The 26385-nt window shown below is 39.1% G+C and overlaps 1 protein-coding gene and 1 pseudogene across 3 annotated transcripts; both read left to right on the top strand.

Annotated features, from left to right (window-relative positions):
- On the top strand, window positions 1–26385 carry LOC146711599 (myosin heavy chain, fast skeletal muscle-like). 2 transcript variants are annotated; one of them, XM_085454490.1, is made up of 41 exons: window positions 1–22; window positions 362–401; window positions 536–758; window positions 894–1037; window positions 1170–1326; window positions 1461–1488; window positions 1566–1677; window positions 1755–1847; window positions 1929–1992; window positions 2117–2215; window positions 2297–2400; window positions 2588–2726; window positions 2841–2959; window positions 3074–3223; window positions 3306–3476; window positions 3599–3905; window positions 4058–4131; window positions 4220–4307; window positions 4397–4514; window positions 4633–4756; window positions 4848–4984; window positions 5088–5343; window positions 5528–5770; window positions 5885–6061; window positions 6154–6299; window positions 6595–6685; window positions 6773–7162; window positions 7383–7509; window positions 7649–7767; window positions 7963–8159; window positions 8240–8423; window positions 8504–8669; window positions 8894–9018; window positions 9121–9429; window positions 9490–9693; window positions 9775–9900; window positions 9988–10158; window positions 10269–10373; window positions 25690–25785; window positions 25905–26035; window positions 26267–26385. In XM_085454490.1, the coding sequence occupies exons 3-40, from the start codon at window positions 555–557 to the stop codon at window positions 26007–26009; spliced, it is 5769 nt and encodes a 1922-aa protein (XP_085310616.1). In that variant the 5' UTR covers window positions 1–22; window positions 362–401; window positions 536–554; the 3' UTR covers window positions 26010–26035; window positions 26267–26385. The 2 variants fall into 2 exon arrangements, with proteins under 2 accessions (XP_085310616.1, XP_085310615.1); XM_085454489.1 differs by lacking the exons at window positions 25690–25785; window positions 25905–26035; window positions 26267–26385 and adding exons at window positions 10464–10559; window positions 10809–10940; window positions 11131–11249.
- Window positions 22978–25548, top strand: LOC146711600 (myosin heavy chain, fast skeletal muscle-like; annotated as a pseudogene). The gene is made up of 10 exons (XR_014920248.1): window positions 22978–23175; window positions 23263–23529; window positions 23629–23711; window positions 23796–23883; window positions 23966–24083; window positions 24197–24320; window positions 24400–24536; window positions 24640–24751; window positions 25064–25260; window positions 25353–25548. The product of XR_014920248.1 is annotated as a myosin heavy chain, fast skeletal muscle-like (transcript).

The raw sequence follows: 26385 nt of genomic DNA, 5'->3' as shown, positions 1-26385 counted from the left end.
AACTGAAAGGCATCCTCAACAGGTCAGTGCTTGTTTGTTTATTAAACTGAATTAACTTTTACTCAAATTTATCGTACCCTTTCTTCCATTTTTTCAGTTTAGCACTGGTAAAGGAAAGGAAATATCAAATGCTACTGATTTACTGATCAAATAGATTAAATCTTTGATTAAGAGTTGAAATGAAACAGTTGAAATGTTGTGTATGGATTACTGAATGTTTGAAAACCGTAAAAAATTATGCAACCAAGCAAGACTGCTTAACTAAAATTCTGTGTGATGTGACTGCTGTAGGTGATAGCAGTACAAATATGTTGACTTTGTGTTTTCTTCCATCTATATTTACCTTTAAATGCATCTTCAGATAACAACAGATCAGAGCCACTCAGTCGGGATAAAGTGAGGTGAGATGTGTGTTAAATAACACAACTCCCAAATGGTTATAATAATGTTCATTAAAAAATATTTCCAAATTATGTAAAACTATATCACAATTAAACATGTCCCAACTCATTCATATTCCTTCTCCTTTTGTCAGTTACCACTAAAGTGCCAAAATGAGCACAGACGCAGAGATGGAGCAGTATGGCCATGCGGCCATTTATCTCCGCAAGCCAGAAAGGGAGAGGATTGAGGCCCAGACTGCTCCATTTGATGCCAAGTCGGCTTACTTTGTGACTGATCCTGAGGAGATGTATGTCAAGGGCAAACTTGTCAAGAAGGAGGGTGGTAAAGCCACTGTTGAGACACTTAAAGGAAAGGTAAGTGAATATTCATAAAAGATTCTAACTTCAACAATTATAACCCTTCAACTTTCTCAGGAAAACAGATAAGATTAACGTTATATATTAAATAATGTACTTATCAATTTTTTTATTGTTTTTTTTTTTATGTAGACAGTCACTGTAAAAGAGGATGACATCCACCCCATGAATCCCCCAAAGTTTGATAAAATTGAGGACATGGCCATGATGACCCACCTCAATGAGCCTGCCGTGCTGTTTAACCTCAAAGAGCGTTTTGCATCATGGATGATCTATGTAAGTGTTTAACAAACATTTAATAATGGTGTTTTCTGATCTCTACTTTTCAGTACTGGAGAGAACTCATTACAATGATAAAGATGTTCAGTGTGGACACAATGACATTTGTGAACTTACTCTGCTTTCCAGACTTATTCCGGCCTCTTCTGTGTCGTCGTGAATCCCTACAAGTGGCTTCCTGTGTATGATGCTCAGGTTGTCGTGGCATACAGGGGCAAAAAGAGGATTGAGGCTCCACCCCACATCTTTTCCATCTCTGATAATGCCTATCAGTTCATGCTCACTGGTATGTCTTATTTTAGGGGATATACTAAGTGTATATATGTATGTATGTATATATATATATATATATATATATATATGTATTTGATCATTTGTGGTTTTAAATTAACAATTAATTTAAGTATTTGTTCTTTTCAGATCGTGAGAACCAGTCTATCCTCATCACGTAAGTAATATACCAATAAATGAATGTCACATATGAAAAAACACAATAAAACTCAATTCAACTCTTTCTTTAACCAGCGGAGAATCTGGTGCAGGAAAGACTGTCAACACTAAGCGTGTCATCCAGTACTTCGCAATAATTGCAATGACTGGATCCAAGAAGGCAGAGCCTACACCTGGCAAGATGCAGGTATAACTGCTTTTATTTGGAAAAAGTAAGTAAAGTTTTTACAATATACCAACAAATGTGTAACATAATTTTTCTAGGGTTCCCTGGAAGATCAAATCATTGCAGCTAACCCACTGCTGGAGGCATATGGTAATGCCAAGACTGTGAGGAATGACAACTCCTCTCGCTTTGTAAGTGTTGGAACAGAAAAAAATAACAGGTTTTAAAGCAAACTGTCAAAATAACTGTTAATTTAAATCTGATATGTTTAGGGTAAATTTATCAGAATTCATTTTGCAACCACTGGCAAGCTGGCTTCAGCTGATATTGAAACTTGTAAGCTATTTTTATTTTTTTTATTTATTTATTTATTTATTTATTTTTTACATTTTATTCACTGTTGCTGTCTGATGTTATGAAATCTGCATGCTTTTGTCTGACACTGAATTTTTGGTCTTAGATCTGCTGGAGAAGTCCCGTGTCACCTTCCAGTTGTCTGCTGAGAGGAGCTACCATATCTTCTATCAGCTGATGACAGGCCACAAGCCTGAGCTCCTGGGTAGGTACTGACAGCTATTTGTACCATGAAGCTGAATTTAGTTTCATAACATTTATTTATGCATTTCTTCTGGTCTTTCAGAGGCTCTTCTGATCACCACAAATCCCTTTGACTATCCAATGATCAGTCAGGGTGAAGTGACTGTCAAAAGCATTAATGATGTGGAGGAGTTCATTGCAACAGATGTAAAGACTCAGTTCACTGCAAATATATATATATATATATATATATATATATATATATATATATATATATATATATATATATATATATATATATATATATATAGAGAGAGAGAGAGAGAGAGAGAGAGAGAGAGAGAGAGGACAAAAATATCACAATGTTAATTAATACCTTTTATGTGCAATTCAGACTGCAATTGACATCTTGGGCTTCACTGCTGAGGAAAAGGTGGGAATCTACAAGCTGACTGGTGCTGTGATGCATCATGGCAACATGAAATTCAAGCAGAAGCAGCGTGAGGAGCAGGCTGAACCTGATGGCACTGAGGGTAAATGAGAAAAATCTACTAAATCTGTTGATTCACAGAAGATTAGAGTCTAACTTGGGCTAACTAAATATTTTCCAGTTGACCAAAAGCATTAAATTTCTATTTATCAATCAGTGGCTGATAAAATCGCCTACCTCATGGGTCTGAACTCAGCTGACATGCTGAAGGCGCTGTGCTACCCAAGAGTTAAAGTTGGCAATGAGATGGTGACTAAAGGTCAGACCGTCCAACAGGTAAGTGAGTAAAAGTTTTAAAATATTTGCATTTTGACATATGAACATATACTATTATCTATCTATTCATTTATTTATTTTTGAGAAAAACAAATTAAAATTCTCTTATTCCAGGTCAACAATGCTGTCTCGGCTCTGTGCAAATCCGTATATGAGAAAATGTTCTTGTGGATGGTTATCCGTATCAATGAGATGCTGGACACAAAGCAGCCCAGACAGTTCTTCATTGGAGTGCTGGATATCGCTGGGTTTGAGATCTTTGATGTAAGCGCCTAAGGAATATTTGAGTATTTTTGAAGAAAAACACTCTTTTGCTATGAAATTAAATACCTTTGTACTATTACAGTTCAACAGCTTGGAGCAACTCTGCATCAACTTCACCAATGAGAAACTGCAACAGTTTTTCAACCATCACATGTTTGTCCTGGAGCAAGAGGAGTACAAGAAAGAAGGCATTGAATGGGAGTTCATTGACTTTGGTATGGACTTGGCTGCCTGCATTGAGCTTATTGAGAAGGTAAACAGCTGCTCAGGAAGAAATGTACATGCTACCTCCATAAAATATTAATATATTATGTAACATATGTTGCATATGTTATCTCTGTTGAAATTTTAATATGACATGTGCCATTTTCTCAGCCAATGGGCATCTTCTCCATCCTTGAAGAGGAGTGCATGTTTCCCAAGGCCTCTGACACAACGTTCAAGAACAAGCTGCACGATCAGCATCTTGGCAAGACCAAATGTTTTGAGAAGCCAAAGCCTGCAAAGGGCAAGGCTGAGGCACACTTCGCTCTGGTTCACTATGCTGGTACAGTGGACTACAATATCACTGGCTGGCTGGACAAGAACAAGGACCCGCTGAATGACTCAGTTGTGCAGCTCTACCAGAAGTCTTCAAACAAACTGTTGGCCCTCCTATATGCAGCCCATGCTGGAGCTGATGGTAAGAAACAAAAGTGCTCACAAACTCCTGTGTCCAGTACAGATAGTATGTATCTGTCTAATAACTATAATGTGCATACTGTAGACTAATATGTATACTGTGAAAAATATTCATTAAATTCCAATAATGAAATTTACTATTTATGAAAACAGAGGCTGCTGGGGGTGGCAAAAAAGGTGGTAAGAAGAAGGGTGGTTCCTTTCAGACTGTGTCTGCTCTTTTCAGAGTATGTATAGATTTGTATTGCAGGAAAAATAATTTTTTACTCATATTTAAATATTATTAACCTATTATCTAATGATGTTGATCTACAGGAGAATCTGGCCAAGCTGATGACCAACTTAAGAAGCACTCATCCTCACTTTGTCCGTTGCCTGATTCCCAATGAGTCAAAGACCCCAGGTAAAACCCCCACAGTCCTACTGACTGCTCAACACATTACACAGTGACATAAATAAAGTTTTGAAACATTGTGCATTTCTGACTCTCAGGTCTTATGGAGAACGCCCTGGTCATCCACCAGCTGAGGTGTAACGGTGTACTGGAGGGCATCAGAATCTGCAGAAAGGGTTTCCCCAGCAGAATCCTCTATGGTGACTTCAAGCAGAGGTGTCAATTTGAGTTTAAGAGTGGCAAATTAATTTTATCTTATTGAAAACACTTTTGTGAAGAACATCATACCAAAAGATGAAATGCCTATGAGTAAAATGATGATTCTCTCTTGAAGATACAAAGTGTTGAATGCCAGCGTCATCCCTGAGGGACAGTTCATTGACAACAAGAAAGCTTCAGAGAAGCTGCTTGGCTCCATTAATGTGGATCACACACAGTACAAGTTTGGGCACACAAAGGTACACCTCATTATTTTAATAAGCGTAAATAGAGTGTCCATTTGCACAGCACTTATTGTTATTATTTTATTATTTTTCCATAACAAAATAGGTGTTCTTCAAAGCTGGTCTGCTGGGCACTCTTGAGGAGATGAGAGATGAGAAACTGGCTGAGCTGGTGACCATGACTCAGGCTCTCTGCAGAGGATACGTCATGAGGAAAGAGTTTGTGAAGATGATGGAGAGGAGGTAACATTGTCATACTAAATTCTATTGTATTCTCTTTTGTATTGCTTTCCTCATATTAAGATCCTACGACACTAACAGTAACACTCTCATGTTTGGTTTTTAGAGAATCTATCTTCTCCATCCAGTACAACATCCGTTCTTTCATGAATGTCAAGAACTGGCCATGGCTGAAACTGTACTTCAAGATCAAGCCTCTTCTGAAGAGTGCTGAGACTGAGAAGGAGTTGCAGAACATGAAGGAGAACTATGATAAGATGAAGACAGACCTGGCTGCTGCTCTGGCTAAGAAGAAGGAACTGGAAGAGAAGATGGTCGGCCTGCTGCAGGAGAAGAATGATCTGCAACTTCAAGTGTCTGCAGTAAGTAATAAACAAAAGAACAAATATATAATGCCTATAATCTCTTGTATGCATGTTAGCTGATTCTGACCGTGTATGTGGCACAACAGAGTGTAGATTTTTTTAAATGAATAATGAGCAACTGCCAAGACACACGACATGACAACACTAAATTATACATTGTTTTCTGTTCCATGTATTATAGGAAGTTGACAATCTCTCTGATGCTGAAGAAAGGTGTGAGGGGCTCATTAAGAGCAAGATCCAGCTTGAGGCCAAACTCAAAGAGACAAGTGAGAGACTGGAGGATGAAGAGGAAATCAATGCTGAGCTGACTGCCAAGAAGAGGAAGCTGGAGGATGAATGCTCTGAGCTAAAGAAGGACATTGATGACTTGGAGCTCACCTTGGCCAAAGTGGAGAAGGAGAAACATGCCACAGAAAACAAGGTTCAATTTATCTATATCTGAGAGGAAAAATGACTCTAAATGAAAATATATTAATTCTTTCCTGAGATATAGTTGTTAAGTTATATTTAAATACATCCTTTGTACAATTCTTAGGTGAAAAACCTGACAGAGGAGATGGCATCTCAGGATGAGGCCATTGCCAAGTTAACAAAGGAGAAGAAAGCCTTACAAGAAGCCCATCAGCAAACACTGGATGATCTCCAGGCAGAGGAGGACAAAGTCAACACTCTGACCAAGGCCAAGACAAAGCTGGAACAGCAAGTTGATGATGTAAGAAAATTATAATCATATTGCTTTTTAATGGAAAGAGTATTGAATCATTGTCTTTCCAACCACTTGAATCAACTGACATGACTTTATAGCTTGAGGGTTCACTGGAGCAAGAGAAGAAGCTCCGCATGGACCTTGAGAGAGCCAAGAGGAAGCTGGAGGGAGATCTGAAACTGGCCCAGGAATCCATAATGGATCTGGAGAATGACAAGCAGCAGTCTGATGAGAAAATCAAGAAGTAGGGCATTTTTCCGTTATTACTAGCAAAGTTTGTTTGTTAGATCGTCCACTCCATAAATGTAGACTACAAAAAGTCACCTGCAGCTAAATGTAGTGCTGTAAGATCTGACATGTTTATGCCCTACTTTGTCCACAAATCTCTAATGCCGAACAATAATGTCATCACTCAATGACTTCATTTCTTAACTATGTTTCTGTGAGTAGCAGCGAAATTGTAAGCTTTCTTTACTTCAAAGCTTTCTTTACATGTTCAAATCTATAATACTGAATTTGTTCTTCTTGTCCTGTTACAGGAAGGACTTTGAAATCAGCCAGCTTCTCAGCAAAATTGAGGATGAACAAACCCTTGGTGCTCAACTCCAGAAGAAGATCAAAGAACTGCAGGTAACACTGTTATAACTCAATAATATATTCACTGAATTTAAAGCATGTTCAATGGGTAATGTCCTTTTCATATTGTCATTGCACTAGGCTCGTATTGAGGAGCTGGAAGAGGAGATTGAGGCTGAGAGGGCAGCTCGGGCTAAGGTAGAGAAGCAGAGAGCCGACCTCTCCAGGGAGCTTGAAGAGATCAGTGAGAGGCTCGAGGAAGCTGGTGGAGCAACAGCTGCTCAGATTGAGATGAACAAGAAGCGAGAGGCTGAGTTCCAGAAACTGCGTCGTGATCTTGAGGAATCAACTCTGCAGCATGAAGCTACTGCAGCAGCTCTCCGTAAGAAGCAGGCTGACACTGTAGCAGAGCTCGGAGAGCAGATCGACAACCTCCAGCGTGTCAAACAGAAGCTGGAGAAAGAGAAGAGCGAGTACAAGATGGAGATTGATGACCTCTCCAGCAACATGGAGGCTGTTGCGAAAGCAAAGGTGTGGGGTTTTTGTAGAGTACAAATTTTGTTTGAGCATTTAAAAGCAGGTATTCATGAACTGTTAACATGAATAAACCAAAATTATTTTAGTTACAGTTACTTATTCTAAATTTAAAGTAATTTTCAAATTATTGTCAACAGTTATATATTTATGTGTTTATATATGTAATTAATTGCAGTACATCTCTTTTATAAATAACATATGCTAATCTTCACAGGGCAACTTGGAGAAAATGTGCAGGACTCTTGAGGATCAACTAAGTGAACTCAAAGCCAAAAATGATGAGAATGTTCGTCAGCTGAATGACATTAATGCCCAGAAGGCGAGACTTCAAACAGAGAATGGTAAGTGATGTATAACAAAGAAACAGTCTTTTGGTGGCGTTATCAGTTTTGCACATTCACACATAGGTGACCAAAAGCAACAAACAATCAGTGGGGGAAATTAAATAACCTGAGCTTAGTACATGTGTGTTAATTACAGGTGAGTATTCTAGGCAGCTTGAGGAGAAAGAAGCTCTTGTTTCTCAGCTCACAAGGGGCAAGCAGGCCTTCACTCAGCAGACTGAGGAACTGAAGAGACACGTTGAGGAGGAAGTGAAGGTCTGAACTATTTCCTGTCTTCTTTTTTGTCATAGCACTTACTAATTTAAACACATAAGTTTTAAATCAGCTGGGCTGTCCTCTAATTTGGTTCCTAGTTGTTACCATTTAAATATCTCATCCTCTCAGCATTAGACTTTAAGATTGACTTAAACATTAAAGTTGTCCATCTGACATTGATTGTGTATTCAACAGGCCAAGAATGCTCTTGCTCATGCTGTTCAGTCAGCACGTCATGACTGTGATCTGCTCAGAGAGCAGTTTGAGGAGGAGCAGGAGGCCAAGGCTGAGCTGCAGCGAGGAATGTCCAAGGCCAACAGTGAGGTGGCTCAGTGGCGATCCAAATATGAGACTGATGCTATCCAGCGAACTGAGGAGCTGGAGGAGGCCAAGTAAGTCATGATACTTTCATTGTCCTAATTGGGTTTCACAGTTTTTTCATTAAACAACTACAAAATTATTTAAACGATAGGAAAAAGCTTGCCCAGCGCCTGCAGGAGGCTGAGGAATCCATTGAGGCTGTGAACTCCAAGTGTGCCTCACTGGAGAAGACCAAGCAGAGGCTGCAGGGTGAGGTGGAGGACCTCATGATTGATGTGGAGAGAGCTAATGCTCTGGCTGCCAACCTTGACAAGAAGCAGAGGAACTTTGATAAAGTAAAGTTTAAACATAACATATCATCAAAATAAACATACAGGTATAATAACAACCAACTAATTAACCTATATAAACCTAGGTCCTGGCAGAATGGAAGCAGAAGTATGAGGAGAACCAGGCAGAGCTGGAAGGAGCCCAAAAGGAGGCTCGTTCTCTCAGCACTGAGTTGTTCAAGATGAAGAACTCATATGAAGAGGCTCTGGATCATCTTGAGACCATGAAGAGAGAGAACAAGAACCTGCAGCGTATGTCAATAAATAAAATTATATCTTATGAGGGTTATCCTCTGACCTTTATAAATGTACTTTATAGAACCCATGTAAATGTTATCTGTTTGAAAACTGTATTTCGGAAGATTCTGTGAGATTTTGAATCTAACTCTAATTGCTGTGTGGTCTGAAATTTAAGAACAAATATTACTTTCAAAGTGCTGTTTTATTCTTATTCATTTTTTATTCTTATGCTGTAGAGGAGATCTCAGATCTGACTGAGCAGATTGGTGAAACAGGAAAGACCATCCATGAGCTGGAAAAGGCCAAGAAGACTGTTGAGACTGAGAAGTCTGAAATTCAGACAGCTCTGGAGGAAGCTGAGGTATTTTATAGAAATTGACTTTGAAAGAAAGCAAAGGAAAACATGTTTTATCAACTTTATGTTGAAATGATTTTTTAACATAGCTGTTTAAATCATTTAAAGGGAACTCTGGAGCACGAGGAGGCCAAGATCCTTCGTATTCAGCTTGAGCTAAACCAGGTGAAAGGTGAGATTGACAGGAAGCTGGCAGAGAAGGACGAGGAGATGGAGCAGATCAAGAGGAACAGCCAGAGGGTGATTGACTCCATGCAGAGCACTCTTGATGCTGAGGTCAGGAGCAGGAATGATGCCCTGAGAGTCAAGAAGAAGATGGAGGGAGACCTGAATGAGATGGAGATTCAGCTGAGCCATGCCAATAGACAGGCTGCTGAGGCCCAGAAACAACTGAGGAATGTCCAAGGACAGCTCAAGGTGAGTTGGTAGATGATTTGTTAAAAAATAAAATGGTTATTTATTTATTTATTTAATCAGGATGCCCAACTGCACCTGGATGATGCTCTCAGAGGACAGGAAGACATGAAGGAGCAGGTCGCCATGGTGGAGCGCAGAAATGGTCTCATGGTAGCTGAAATCGAAGAGTTGAGAGCCGCTCTGGAGCAGACAGAGAGAGGACGCAAAGTAGCTGAGCAGGAGTTGGTTGATGCTAGTGAGCGTGTTGGACTGCTTCACTCTCAGGTTGGTATTCATTACTTTACAAGAACTTTGAGATATAAGAGAGTGAGAATCACATCATTAAAACTGTTCTCTTTCATTCAGAACACCAGTCTTTTGAACACCAAGAAGAAGCTGGAGGCTGACTTTGTCCAGGTTCAGGGTGAGGTGGATGATGCAGTTCAGGAAGCAAGAAATGCTGAGGAGAAGGCCAAAAAGGCTATCACTGATGTAAGTTATTACTTTACAAGCCTTCTTTTCTTTTCAAAATTCTTGTTCATGCTTGATCAATAATGCCAACACCACCCATACTTTCAGGCTGCCATGATGGCTGAGGAGCTGAAGAAGGAGCAGGACACCAGTGCTCACCTGGAGAGGATGAAGAAGAACCTGGAGGTCACAGTCAAGGACCTGCAGCACCGTCTGGATGAGGCAGAGAACCTCGCCCTGAAGGGTGGCAAGAAGCAGCTCCAGAAACTGGAGTCCAGGGTATGTACTCTATATAAAGTCCAGCTATTATTAAGTGTAACACTTTGATTCTCTCATAAGAACTCATTTTTCTCTCTACTCTAACATTTATTTTTAACATGGCATTAAAGGTCCGTGAACTAGAAACTGAAGTTGAAGCTGAGCAAAGACGTGGAGCTGATGCTGTTAAAGGAGTCCGCAAATATGAGAGGAGAGTGAAGGAGCTCACTTACCAGGTGATTACACATTTATATAAATATTCACCTTATTCAAGTCCCTAAACTCTTTCTTCTCTTGCCAGCAGTAACAGTTTTTTATCTATACAGACTGAGGAGGACAAGAAGAATGTGGTGAGACTTCAGGATCTGGTGGACAAACTGCAGCTCAAAGTCAAGGCTTACAAGAGACAGGCTGAGGACGCTGTGAGTAAAATAGTTTTTTGATTTTACATATGGGAAGCACAACTTCATGAGAAATGACACAGGCAGAAATTATCAAACACATAAAGAAAGAGAGATGCAAAAGGGACCAACATCTCATGAGAATTTCATGTCAATAGCACTTTTAGAAATATATTTACTTTGAAAATGGGTGACAAGTTCAAAGCTTATTTTACCTGCTGTATGATCAGATATTTTTTAAACAATGCAACATACTGTAACACTGAACAGGAGGAACAGGCCAACACCCACATGTCCAGACTGCGAAAGGTCCAGCATGAGATGGAGGAAGCTCAGGAGCGTGCTGACATTGCTGAATCTCAGGTCAACAAACTGAGAGCCAAGAGCCGTGATGCTGGAAAGGTAATTCATTTAATTTGATTTTACACAAAATGTACCTTTGTTTACTGGTTTTGTTCTTTATAGTATCCCAAAGTATTAATTTACTAGTATATAGACCTTTAATTTAAGGTGTAGACAATAGTGCAACACCACATGGGACCAGAGTTTTTAATATGTGTTGAATAATTATGTTTTCCATCATTTTTTCCAGGGTGAAAAGGCTGAATAAGAGACATCTTTTGGAATCTTTTGACAGTGTTCATAAAATATGAACTACCTGTTGAACTGACAGCTGATAATGTATTAATTCAATAAAATCTTAAATTATGATTTAATGATATTTATTCAGCATCATTTACTGTCTATTCTATGAAAGTCACATTTCGATACGCAATGTCTGACACAGTAGCTTCCTCAGAATAATTATGAATTAGGACATTGTCCTGGTTAATTAGGACAGCCCTTTTGCTGAGTGTTTCCAAAAGCTTTTTGCATTAGAGATAGCTGGGTTAACATTTGTCAACATTTACTTCCATAGCCATTAAAAAGGCTTTCGGTGTTAATACATAGTATGAATTAAATATTTTATTTGTATGTGATGAATGCTCATAGTAAATATATACACAGACATTATCATATAATGACCATGGTGTAGTATGAATGGTAATAAAGGAGGTCCTCCTTAGGAATATTGTAAAACTTATAAAATAGAGTTAAAAGTCCAAACTTTATGCTGTCCTTCGTTTTTTCCAGACCCGTCCCATCGGCCGTATTAGAGTAATTGTCGGGCCAATTATGGCTCCTAGGCCTGACCCTCAAGTCTTTAGTTAGTTCTTATTGTAGACTCTATAGTATTCACACTCAAATTAAGCTGATGATGCCTTATTTTGGCTTCTTACTTCCACACTATTTTCAGTTATAAAAATATTTCTTCATACAGACTAGTGTGTGTTGATAATAAGATGTCCAAATGCGTCTTGTAACCAAACTTTAATGGGTACATTTAACAACAAATGCCAAAAAGCCATCATATGTTTTCGTCTGGATAGTTTTTCCCACACTTGCATTGCTCTGGGATGGTATCCAGCTCAGTTAAAAAAGGCAAGGCAATAAAAAAAATACAAACGGAAATCTACAGTACACTTACTAAAAGTTCAATTTCAAGGAACTGCAAGTGAACATAAAGCTGTATCTTTGATGTAATACTGTTATAACCGAAAGTATTTAACTTCTTATACATTTAATTCTCTCTAAATCACTAAGGCTAAGACTAATCACTAAGGCTCTGACTGTGGAAAGTTAAGCATGCCATACTGTCTACTATCTCCATTGAAGCAAAGCATTTTGGAGCTGCTGGCAAACATGAGCAGTACATAAATAAAATTGTCTTTTTACTGTAGCAAGGAAACACAGCTAAAACATGCATGCCAAAACATTTCCCAAAGGTTTCTTCAAACACTTACAGTATGAGTAATGCATTCTAAATTAATTTGTTACACGAATCACTGTGTCTGTCACAAAGTAAACCTGGGCATGTGAATGTGGTTATAACACAAGCCACACATTACTGATTAAATAAGCCAATCACACAGGGCCATGGACCACCTTATATGTACTCCAGAAGCCTCCGTCATCTGTTTATGCTTACTGACACATAAGGCCTCCCAGGCCTTTCTATTTTTAATCATGCTGTGCAGCTTACCTCGACTAAAAATTTGACAAGTCATCAAATAAGTCATACTGGATCCAAATAAAATCTGATATCTCCCCCACAGCACATCTCATGACCATATTAAACATGCAGTAATTTAAGGTTGATGATGTTGTATTTCTATAAAAGCAAACCGGTAATTAAAGCCAGTAAACCAATATGTATGCATGAGTTCTTTCACTCGACCCAACTAACTCCACCATAATCCTCTTGGAATCCCCTTAATGTGGATGCCTAAGAAAATACATTTAGTGTATAATTTAGTGTGTATTTAGTATATACATGTGTATATATACACACACACACACACACACACACACATATATATATATATATATATGTATATATATATATATATATATATATATATATATATTAGAGATGATACGATACCACTTATTTATGTCCAATACCGATACAGATATCATAAATTTGGATATCTGCCAATATGAATCCTATATAGTCTATTTTATAATCAGTAAAACTGTTTTTTTAATCTCTTGCTGCATATTGTATAACTTCATACAAAAGAAAAATAAAAACACTAAAGCTATTCTATTATACTGCACCCAAAATATTTTGCAGTTCAGCAATACTAATCTTTTTATTTAAACTTTTAGCAGAACTTTAAAACTGAGTATTTAAAGTAATCAAAAAGTAATTTAGAATGCAATTTTATGCAGATTTCAAAAACTCTTTGGGTCTGAAATATCAGCACAAAATAATGTTTCTATTCAACAAGTATGGGAAAAAAGTGTTTTCATATTTTTTTAAACCATGAAAGTGTTTGGCCATGTTTTTCACAAAACTAAAACATCACTACTTTTATGTCTAATTCTCTGTAATGAAGGCGGAGTAAACTGGATCTGCACTCTGTGCCCAGTGAATGCTCACAAGGCAGAGAGAACAAATTTACCTACCTTGGCACCACAACTGGTTTCGCAGTATGTAGCAAGGTTCCAGATGCTTTGTTCCAGATGGTTCGATATTTTTTCGATACAAAAAAATGTTCATGCCTTTTTAATTTGTCATTTATTAAAATTATAAATATATATTTAACTCAAAAGTAGTTTTTAAATTTAATGTTGCTGAAACAACAAAATAATAAAAAAAATAAATCTATCTGATCCAGGAATCACACTTTGACAGTTTATTACAGAGAAATGGCTCTTTCCAAAATAAAAGCTATACTATACGTTTTTTCTGGGCTATATTCTCAGCAGCATAATAAACATATCAGGTCCCCATAAGGAGAAACATGTGCTAACGGCTGTCTAAATCAGCGGTCCCCAACCTTTTTTGTGCCACGGACCGGTTTATGCCCGACAATATTTTCACGGACCAGCCTTTAAGGTGTCGCGGATAAGTACAACAAAATAAAACTAGTACCGGTACCGAAAAAAAGAAGATTTATTCATAACACACGTGAAAAGACCCAGGAAAACCGAGTTAACGATAAAAACGATAACAAACTAATGCTGAAAACCAATAAAAACCCTGAAAACCATACATTTCACACCTGAGCCTCAACTCTCGCTGCCTGGTACCAAACAACTCACGGACCGGTACCGGTCCGAGGCCCGGGGGTTGGGGACCGCTGGTCTAAATGACTCGGGTAAAGTTTGTAGCATGTGTGCTTGTTGTTTTTGTCTGCTTCCACTTGTCTTTGCACTAGGATGATGTCGGAGTAAACGTGCAGTCATATTCGTTGTGTTCCCACTAGTGCTGTCAGCGTTAATCTCATTAAAATAACATTAACGCCATAATGAGGCAAATCTCCGTTAACGAGTTACCGCGGATCGCCCCATGCGTGGGGCTGGACGGCGTCAACAAGCTAACGCACTAGTTCCCACCAATTGAGCATTGCGTGGCACATCCGACATACTGTTTTACTTTTGTCCATGACACGCTTACCATAAGGGTCATGCTTCACATGAAAACCAAGATACTTCCAAACACCAGCTCTGAATGAGGGTGGGGGAGGTTCAATTTCGGGCAGCGTTGAGGCAGTTGCCATGTTGCAACGAGCTTAGAATCTGTCTTGCTAGCTTGCGCTGCGCTCAGTGGATCTGCACTCGACAGTGCAGCCTAGGCGGAGTAGTCAAACGCAGATCCACTGAGCGCCCAACACAGACAGCATTGTCAGAAGAAAAGTTGATAAAGTAAATCTCAAATTTTGTATTGTTCGATACACATGCGTACCGAACCGAAAGCACTGTATCGAATGGTTCAATATCGATACGAGTATTGTTGCACCCCTATTATATATATATATATATATATATATATATATATATATATATATATATACTTCAAGCTTGGGTCCTCTACCAGAGGCCTGGGAGTTTGAGGGTTCTGTGCAGTATCGTAGTTCCTAGGACTCCGCTACTCTAGACAGAGATCTCGGATGCTGTTCCTGGGATCTGCTGGAGGCACTCGTCTAGCTTATGAGTCACTGCACCTAGTGCTCCTATTACCACTGGGAGCATTGTTACATTTGCCCTCCACAGCTTCTCAAGCTCTTCTCTATGCCCTTGGTATTTCTCAAGTTTCACATGTTCCTTCTTCCTTATGTTGCTGTCATTCGGAATTGCTACATCTATCAGTACGGCCATCTTCTTCTGTTTGTCTACCACCACGGACATAGTCCCACAGGATCTTAGCTCGGTCATTCTCTGCCACCCTTGGGGGCCTCTCCCATTTTGACCTCAGGACTTCCATGCCATACTCGGCACAGATGTTTCTGTATGCTATGTGGTACTGTGGTACTGACACTCACCAGTCCCCGGCCTCCTTCCTTCCGCTTAGCCTACAGCCTCAGGATACTGGAGCTCCCTGGTCTTGATGTCAGTGGCTTCTATCTCCTCATTTGACCAGCTTATTATCCTGGCATGGTATCTGATCACAGGCAGGGCGTAGGTGTTGATAGCCCAGATCTTGTTCTTACTGTTCAGCTGACTCCTCAGGATTTGCCTCACCCTCTGCAGGTACTTGGTGGTTGCAGCTTTCCTATTCATGGTTCCCATTTGCTTGTGGGATCCCCAGGTACTTGTAACTGTCCTCTATCTCTGCAATGTTGCCTTCTGGTAGTTCAATCCCCTCAGTTCTACCTTCCTTCTTTATCATCCGACTACACTTCTCCAGTTTGAATGACATTCCGATGTCATTGCTGTATATCCTGGTGGTGTGCATAAGTGAATCGATGTCTTGTTCATTCTTGGCATACAGCTTGATGTCATCCATGTGGAGGAGGTGGCTGACAACTGCTCCATTCTGTAGTCAGTAGCCAGTCTTGTTAATGATCACACTGAGGGGGTTCAGGCTTAAGCAGAACAGCAGTGGGGACAGAGCATCTCCTTGGTAGATCCAGCACTTGATGCTGACTTGTGCCATGGGCTTGAAGTTGGCCACATGTACACCACATCCCCATCGAGTTCCTGATGAAGGCTCTTAGGGGCCTGTTGATCTTGTATGGTTCTAGGTATTCCAGGATCCAGGTGTGTGGCATAGAGTCATAGGCCTTCTTGTAATCAATCCAGGCAGTGCACAGGTTGGTCAGCATAGATGGACCGCAGACATGAGCGAGACAGATAAATATGAAGGCATGCCTTGGACGTCGGCCGGATCGACAAGGGAATGTCATTCGGACTGGAGAAGTATAGTCAGATGGTAACAAAGAGAGGGAAGGTAGTCAGACCTGAGGGGATCGAACTACCAGAAGGTAACATTGCAGACATAGAGCACAGTTCCAAGTACCTGGAGATCCCACAGGCAAATAGGAATCATGAAGAGGTCACTAGAAAAGTTGCAACCACCAAGTACATGCAGATTCTGTTGATTCTGAAGCTGCAGGTTTTATCTCTCTCCAAACAATATTGACTGAACAAGCAGCAAAAGAAGATCCAAACTACGCTTCACATAAACATCGTCATGAATTCCCTCTTACCTTTGCTGTTTTGCTTCTACCACGATAAAATCACACTTCATGCAGAGCTCTCTCTCTCTCTCTCTCTCTCTCTCTCTCTCTCTCTCTCGCAGTATACTTCAAATCTGTTTTCTGCATTATTTGCTTGCTTATTACGCACAAGTCTACCGTTGTTTACAGCGCTGTCAGCCGCTGTTTTTTTCCTTTTACTTACTTCCGAAAAGAAAGCCTCATTTCTACCGTTCAATAGGCTACTGAACAAATGTAAACTTTTTAAAATTATGCAAAATTGCAAAACGCTTGGCTGTGTCTCTAATAAAACCTCTGCAACTTTGCTCTGCTTCACTTCAGCAGCATCAGCTAATGTTCATATGTTGATTAATAGTTTTCTTTCGTTTTTGATCTACTGCAGAATATTTCTACTGCAGAATATATATTCAGTGACGATACCCAGCCCTTGATCAAACCCTGTACCCGTACCCTTAGGCCTCCTCCTCGATTCAGAGATGGTCTTTCCCTTTTCACGTTAATGGCCTCCTTGACACTGCGCTCAAAGCAGCGTTCCTCCCTGTCCAGGATGTGTATATCCTCATCATTGAAAGAGTGTCCACTGGCCTGTAGGTGTGACTAGACTGCAGAGTCGTGGCCTGGCGAGGTGGTTCTTCTGTGTTGTGCCATCCGCTTCACCAGAGGTTGTTTGGTTTCCCCAATGTATAAATCCTGGCAATCCTCATGGCACTTAACAGCGTACACTATATTTCTCTGTTTGCGTCAGGGGCCCGATCTTTGGGGTGGACCAATTTTTGGCACAACTTGTTTTGGGGTTTAAAATCCACCAGTATTTACAAAAAATGCGTCACTGTTTCGATACTCCTGACACATACAGGATTACTAAGGGTTTTTGCATAGGCAGCGGGCTGTCCTTCTCTCCTGGAATGGCTAGAGCTTTCTTTAGGAGCTTTCTTTAGGCTCTTTCTCAGCTTTGACAAATGTCCAGCTGGGATAATCACATTTACTCAGGGCCTTCGTGATGTGATGTTTTCTGCTTCCCTGGTCGCTGGGTCAGTGGGGATGGTGTTTGCTCTATGATGTAGTGTCCTGATGACACCCAGTTTATGCTCCAGTGGATGATGAGAGTCATCCACTGAAGAAGTCACTTGGATTAGTGACAAAACATTTCTTCCACTGAAAATGCTATGTCCAGATGAACAGAATCAACTTTTGGGGATGCATAAACTAATAACAGTAAAGTTTACTGTGACTAACAGCTTGTGAGTTACTATGATAAACTGTGAACTAGAACCACACTATGATGAACCATGAACTAGAACAATACTATGATTAACTAGAATAAGGCTATGATAGTTACCATGAATACACACACAAAACCATGAATGATGAATATTAAGTGCAATAATCTTTTCTGGCATCGTTGTATTTTTACTCAGTTGTATATAGCATTCGTATTCTATTTTTATCTTATTGTATATTTTTATTCTATTTTATTCTACTGTATATAGTATATTATTTTATTCTATTCTGTACAGCTGTGTACTGTATTTATTCTTATTGTATTCAAATTTTTGCGTCATAACTTTTGCACTGTCCACTTCCTGCTGTGACAAAACAAATTTCCCACGTGTGGGACTAATAAAGGTTATCTTATCTTATCTTATCTTACACACTAGAGGAACTATGAAAGAGTCCAGAAATCATGCGCACAGGCTGGCATGTACAAGAGCCGGAGAACCCGATACTCAGTAACTGCTAGTACAGGAACCTCATGGCATGAGATTAAGGTGAAGGCTAGACTGGGGAAAGGGGCTGGGGTGCTCAGAGTCACTGTTACAGAAGAAACAGGTGTCAAGGGGTGTTCCACACGCTGATCCAGGGTGAAACAGACAAATTGTGAACAGTCTCACTTTTTGCAGGTGGCAGCAAAGCCTAGAAGGGTAAGTGGTCCGGGTGAGCTGTGAGTGAGTCCAGAATGGAGATACGAACTGTTCCAGTTCCAGTTCCAGCAGGGAGGCAGGCAGGGGTATAAGCAGTGAAGCTGCCGAGCAGAACAGCGACTGAACAGAGATTTGATTATTGCAGGTTAGAAAATGGTGTCCGGCGAACTTCTGTGAGTAGAAAGGAAAAAACTAGTAAGTATGAGCAACACTATGAAACTCAGACATGAACTGCGACGGCCTACAATAACGGTGGTTAGCAGACCATCTGACGGAGAGTGATTGTGAGCGCTGGTCTTAAAAAGCTGACCGCCAAATTACTCCCAGGTGCAGCCTGTCATGATGCGACAACTCTTCCCAGAGGTGGAATCACCGCCACTGTTGAAAAATACAGCATTCACCCAGACCAGGACAGAAACACTAGCTACTGGTAGATAGAGAAGTAATTCGAGACTGTAAGACCAGACTGAGCAACCTGTGGACTGCCAGGATTGACTAAAAGAAAGCCTATGGCTGAATGCCTCACACTTGGATCCTGGAATGCTTAGAACTATATGAGATCAACAGAACCCTAAGAGCCTTCATCAGGAATATGTGGATATTAACAATAGAAGCCAACTTCAAGCCAATTGTGCAAGTCACCATCAAGTGCAGGATTTAAGAAGATACTCAGTCCCCACTACTGTTCTGCAGTCCTAAACCTCCTCAGCCTTATCATTGAAAAGACTTCTATACTAGAACAAGTACAGAATGGAGCAAATTTTAGCCACCACCTCTACATGGATGACATCAAGCTGTATGCCAGGGGTGAACAAGACATAGTCTCGCTGATCCACACCACTAAGATCTACAGCAACAATATTGGAATGTTCACACTAGAGAAGTGTGGTTGGATGGCAAAGAAAGCAAAAGCAGTCAGACCTGAGGCGATTGCACTACCAGAAGACAATATTGCAGCAAAGATACTGATAGCTTCCAGACCTCAGGTAGAGGACCCAAGCTGAAAGGATAAAAACACTTGCAGGGCGAGTGGGGAATTTTTTATATATATGCAGACTATATTGCCAAAAGTATTAACTTAGACATCCAAATCCTTTTCATTGCTCTTTAATGTATTGAGTGGCAGTTTTCATTTTTTAACAGCAGTGTTGCCTGGCTTAATGAAAAGTTGGACAAGAACAGGATCTGGATCAACTGGATCTCTACTGACCAGTGATCATGTGCACTGAAAGTGAACATTTCTGATTTTATTATTTTATTTTCTGTGTACTGTTTCAAATTCTAAAAGTTTAGTTATAAAGATTAGATAAAGTGGATAAAAATCTATATGTCTTACAATATTTTAAAGTATTTTAAAGTGGGGATAACTGTACAGTTTTATCCACCAGGGATGGGGAACATTCAAGAGATTTGATATGTTAAGTCTGACATTTTACTATTAATTTAAAAACATTTAAATCTGATGACAGCAACATGTTTCCAAAACATAGTTGGAGGAAGATTCCACAGGCTAAAATCTTAAAAATCTTAAAAGATTAATTAGCAACAGGTCAGTAACATGATTAAGTCTAAAAACAGCATGTCAGAGAGGGGGTGTTTGTCAGAAGTAAAGTCTGGCAGAGGCTCACCAATAACAAGAAAAAAAACAAAACAACAAATTTTCTACAGTCTGTGATACAATGCTGTTCCTCATTGTAAAATTATGAAGACTTATAAAATTCAGGAAACATAAGATAACCTTTCCTGGATTTACTTTTGACCTTAATACCTTTTCATCTGCTGATAAGATGGAAAATATTAAGCCATGCGTGGGTCCTTTACTTTAATCATTTATCACTTACTAGGCAAAAAAACAAAACAAAAAAACAAATAAAAAAAGCTGTATCTTTATATTTTGCAGAAATGCATCAGTATTATTTGTGACATTGTTCTGGTATTTGGTTATCTGAGCTGACCAATCGTCCTTAAAGTCTGTTCCCAGTAGAGATATACAATACTTGTCTGGCATTAAGAGACAGTCTGATGCTGAATTTGATGACAGATGCCTGAGATGTTTATGTCCTGCAACTGTATACCAGTGACATTTAAGGACTTCTCCAAATTTAAATCTCATTACTGGTTACCATAGGGTACACTTCGTGCTAGTGATAAACTGTGTCAATGTAATGCTATATGAACCTGAAAATCTGAGTGGAAAATATATACTCAGTACATTAATGCAAGTCTCCCAGCACTCTGAGCATAGTGTGACTAAAAGAATGTTCACGGGTCACCTGATCCAACCCTAACTTTGTTTTAAATAAAAGCGTTAAAAGTTTTCAGCTTAATATTCAATTGGAGGTGGTCCGTCTACTGAATCTATACTGGAAACTGGTTCCACAGGAAAGTAGCATGATAGCTGAAGACTCTGCCTTTCATTCAGTGGTTCCAAGAATTAAAGAAAATATAATGAGACAATTTTTTAATTAATTAATTAATTTATTTATTTATTACAGAGGCTCTTCTGATCACAACTAACCCTTATGACTATCCAATGATCAGTCAGGGTGAAGTCACTGTCAAGAGCATCAATGATGTGGAGGAGTTCATTGCAACAGATGTGAAATCACATTTCATGTTTGATTGATTGATTGAATCTTTATTTTGAACATGTTGAAAAAGTATAAAAAAAAAAAAATAGAATTAAAAGAGACAAATGAACAAAGCAAACAAAAGGAAAACGAGCAACCACAACTCCAAATAACGTCCATGTTCAAAAAGGAGCAGGAAGAAGCATAAGCTTATTTAATCCCACCCCTTTTCCACTATCTAGTATCAATAGACTACAGAAATACCTCCTTGTAATTACATTATATGTTATGTGTAATTTTTTTTTTTTTTTTTTTTTTTAATATATACACATATATGTTTCTATCTATCCATACCTACGTATATACACACATACGCACATATACACATTTTCAATAACCCTATTAACACCTGAAGGATACACAACCTACAATTTTATATATATTTAATATATATATATATATATATATATATATATATATATATATATATATATATATATATATATATATACACACATACATACACACACATACACATATATATATATACATATATATACATATACATATATACATATACACATATATATATATACACATACATACATACATACATATACATACATATACACATACATATATACCCATACCAACAAACCCGTGCATGCGCACACACATGAAAATATTAGACAAGAACACCCTATCAAATCTCTACCTTTTCCCTGTACCCTGTAAAAACCATATCCTTAAACCGCTTTTTAAACTGCGCCATGCTTGGACATTGCTTCATATCTTTACTTAGTCTGTTCCACAGCTTCACTCCACACACAGAGATGCAAAAACTTTTTAATGTTGTACGGATACGAGGATGTTTTAAATTTAATTCCCCCCTCAAATTGTATCCCCGTTCCCTTTTAGAAAACATTTTTAGAATATTGTCAGGAAGCAGGTTATTTATTGCTTTATATATAATTTGTGCTGTGAGAAAATGAACCAGATCTGTGAATTTTAGAATTTTTGATTTTAAGAATAGTGGATTTGTATGATCTCTGTAACCAGTTTTATGGGTTATCCTTATGGCCCTTTTTTGTAATATAAAGATTGATGATAGCGAACATTTGTAAGTATTGCCCCAAACCTCTGCACAGTAATTCAAATACGGTGCAATCAGGGAACATTCTTGCATTTGGGCATAAATCTCTTTTCTTTTTCAGAATATTTGTTTCTTTCATTTGTGTGAATTTCAGACTGCAATTGACATCTTGGGCTTTATTGCTGATGAGAAAATAAACATCTACAAGCTGACTGGTGCTGTGATGCATCATGGCAACATGAAATTCAAGTAGCAGCAGCGTGAAGAGCAGGCTGAACCTGATGGCACTGAGGGTAACTGGCAAAATAGTAAAGGATTGGGACATTAGAGGGAAATAACATTTGAAGAAATGTACATTAATTAGATATTGTGCTATTTTTCCTCAGTGGCTGACAAGATTGCATATCTCATGGGCCTGAACTCAGCTGATATGCTGAAAGCTTTGTGCTACCCAAGAGTCAAAGTCGGCAATGAGATGGTGACCAAAGGTCAGACCGTCCCACAGGTAATTTAAATAAATTTTTAATAATGTTATATTAAAGATTTGGACATTATAGCTGTATCCTGGGTTTTGTATCATTATAAATTCTTGTTTGCCAGGTCAACAATGCTGTCTCGGCTCTGTGCAAATCTATCTATGAGAAAATGTTCTTGTGGATGGTTATTCGTATCAATGAGATGCTGGACACAAAGCAGCCCAGACAGTTCTTCATTGGAGTGCTGGATATCGCTGGATTTGAGATCTTAGATGTGAGCACTTGATACATTTCACCACATTTCTCAAACTTTAAATACTCTATTGCCATGAAGTTAGACATGTTTGTAATGTTACAGTTCAACAGCTTGGAGCAACTCTGCATCAACTTCACCAATGAGAAACTGCAACAGTTTTTCAACCATCACATGTTTGTCCTGGAGCAAGAGGAGTACAAGAAAGAAGGCATTGAATGGGAGTTCATTGACTTTGGTATGGACTTGGCTGCCTGCATTGAGCTTATTGAGAAGGTAAACAGCTACTATGGAAGAAATTTACATATGGGTGCATATGTTACCTCTGTTGAAATTTTAATATGACATGTGACATTTTCTCAGCCAATGGGCATCTTCTCCATCCTTGAAGAGGAGTGCATGTTCCCCAAGGCTTCTGACACAACGTTCAAGAACAAGCTGCACGATCAGCATCTTGGCAAGACCAAAGCATTTGAGAAACCAAAGCCTGGAAAGGGCAAGGCTGAGGCACACTTCTCCCTGGTTCACTATGCTGGTAGGACCCACTGAATGACTCAGTTGTTCAGCTCTACCAAAAGTCATCAAACAAACTGCTGGGCTTCCTTTACGCAGCCCATGCTGGAGCTGAAGGTAAGAAACAAAAGTGCTCACAAGCTCGCGTGGCTAATATTATACTGTGAAAAATATTTTTTCAATTCCAGTAATGAAATTTACTGTTTATGAAAACAGAGGCTGCTGGTAGTGGTGGCAAGAAAGGTGGGAAGAAGAAGGGTGGTTCCTTCCAGACTGTGTCTGCTCTTTTTTTAGAGTATGTATAGATTTATATATATATTAAAAAAATTAAATGCTCATTTTTAAATAGTATTAACCTATTATCCAATGATGCTGATCTACAGGAGAATCTGGCCAAGCTGATGACCAACTTAAGAAGCACTCATCCTCACTTTGTCCGTTGCCTGATTCCCAATGAGTCAAAGACCCCAGGTACCCCACAGTAATATTAACTGTAAAAATGACAGTAAGAATATAGAAATAATTTGAAACATTATGCATTTCTGACTCTCAGGTCTTATGGAGAACTTCCTGGTCATCCACCAGCTGAGGTGTAACGGTGTACTGGAGGGCATCAGAATCTGCAGAAAGGGTTTTCCCAGCAGAATCCTCTATGGTGACTTCAAGCAGAGGTGACAGCACATTACAATATTGGAAAGGAAAAATGAATTCATGGTTGTTGTAAAGGACAAACTTGAATATGATGGAAGAAAAATCTAAGTAACAACCTGATTCTCTCTTGAAGATACAAAGTGTTGAATGCCAGTGTCATCCCTGAGGGACAGTTCATTGACAACAAGAAAGCTTCAGAGAAGCTGCTTGGCTCCATTGATGTGGATCACACACAGTACATGTTTGGGCACACAAAGGTACACTTTGTTATATTAATAGACATTCACAAAACACTGTACATTTGCACTTGTACTTATGTTTTCAATGATTAAATAGGTGTTCTTAAAAGCTGGTCTGCTGGGCACTCTTGAGGAGATGAGAGATGAGAAACTGGCTGAGCTGGTGACCATGACTCAGGCTCTCTGCAGAGGATACGTCATGAGGAAAGAGTTTGTGAAGATGATGGAGAGGAGGTAACATTGTCATACTAAACTCTATTGTATTCTCTTTTATATTTCCTTCCTCATATTAAGATCCTACGACACTAAAAGTAACACTCTCATGTTTGGTTTTTAGAGAATCTATCTTCTCCATCCAGTAAAACATCCGTTCTTTCATGAATGTCAAGAACTGGCCATGGCTGAAACTGTACTTCAAGATCAAGCCCCTTCTGAAGAACTATTTACAGGTGAGTTCAGTCGCCAGCTTGAGGAGAAAGAAGCTCTTGTTTCTCAGCTCACAAGGGGCAAGCAGGCCTTCACTCAGCAGATTGAGGAACTGAAGAGACACGTTGAGGAGGAAGTGAAGGTCTGAAATATTTTCTCTCTTCTTTTATATCATAGCACTTACTAATTTAAACACATAAGTTTTAAATCAGCTGGACTGTCCTCTAATTTGGTTCCTAGTTGTTACCATTTAAATATCTCATCCTCTCAGCATTAGACTTTAAAATTGATTTAAACATTAAAGTTGTCCACCTGACATTGATTGTGTTCAAAAGGCCAAGAATGCTCTGGCTCATGCTGTTCAGTCAGCACGTCATGACTGTGACCTGCTCAGAGAGCAGTTTGAGGAGGAGCAGGAGGCCAAGGCTGAGCTGCAGCGAGGAATGTCCAAGGCCAACAGTGAGGTGGCTCAGTGGCGATCCAAATATGAGACTGATGCCATCCAGCGCACTGAGGAGCTGAAGGAGGCCAAGTAAGTCATGATACTGTCATTGTTTAAATTAGTTTTGAGACTTAAAACCAACCAATTCAGACTTAATCAAAACAAAATTCTTTTAACAACAGGAAAAAGCTTGCCCAGCGCCTGCAGGAGGCTGAGGAATCCATTGAGGCTGTGAACTCCAAGTGTGCCTCACTGGAGAAGACCAAGCAGAGGCTGCAGGGTGAGGTGGAGGACCTCATGATTGATGTGGAGAGAGCTAATGCTCTGGCTGCCAACCTTGACAAGAAGCAGAGGAACTTTGATAAAGTAAAGTTTTAAACATAACCAATATCATCAGAATAATCATACACGTATAATACCAACCAAGTAATTAACCTACATTAACATAGGTCCTGGCAGAATTTAAGTTCCTAAATTCTTTCTTCCTCAGCTGTCAATAACAGTTTGTTATCTATGCAGACTGAGGAGGACAAGAAGAATGTGGTCAGACTTCAGGATCTGGTGGACAAGCTGCAGTTCAAAGTCAAGGCTTACAAGAGACAGGCTGAGGAGGCTGTGAGTAAAATGTTTTGTGATTTTACATATGGAATGCATAACTTTATAAATGACATATATTTAGCATATATGACCAGATATTTAAAAAAACAACAACAACATATTGTCACACTGTACAGGAAGAACAGGCCAACACCCACATGTCCAGACTGAGAAAGGTCCAGCATGAGATGGAGGAAGCTCAGGAACATGCTGCATTGCTGAATCTCAGGTCAACAAACTGAGAGCCAAGAGCCGTGATGCTGGAAAGGTAATTCATGTTATTTTTTTTTTTACAGATAATTTCGCTTTGTTTAATAGAGTTGTTTGATAGAAGTTCTATACATTAATAATTTACTGTGGATTGAAAGTAGAAGACAGTGTAGATATTTTTATGCCCTGTGTAAATTTCAATCCAGCTATATAAATTGAGATGAGACAAATTCTACAAACGTTTTTAATATATGTTGAATAAGTCTTTTTTATTTCTTCTTTCTTCCAGGGCGAAAGTGCTGAATAATGGACATCCTCTGAAACTTTTTGACGGCATTCATAAAATATGAACTACCTGTTGAATTGACTTCTTATGATGTACTGATTTAATAAACTCTTTGACTATGA

This window comes from Copadichromis virginalis, linkage group LG4 (genome assembly GCF_057382275.1).
Source record: "Copadichromis virginalis isolate Kocher_CV1m ecotype Utaka linkage group LG4, C_Virginalis_male_GT1.1, whole genome shotgun sequence".
Taxonomy (NCBI): Eukaryota; Metazoa; Chordata; class Actinopteri; order Cichliformes; family Cichlidae; genus Copadichromis; species Copadichromis virginalis.
The sequence above is the reverse complement of the archived record's forward strand: the minus strand, read 5'-3'. Positions and strand labels throughout refer to the sequence as shown.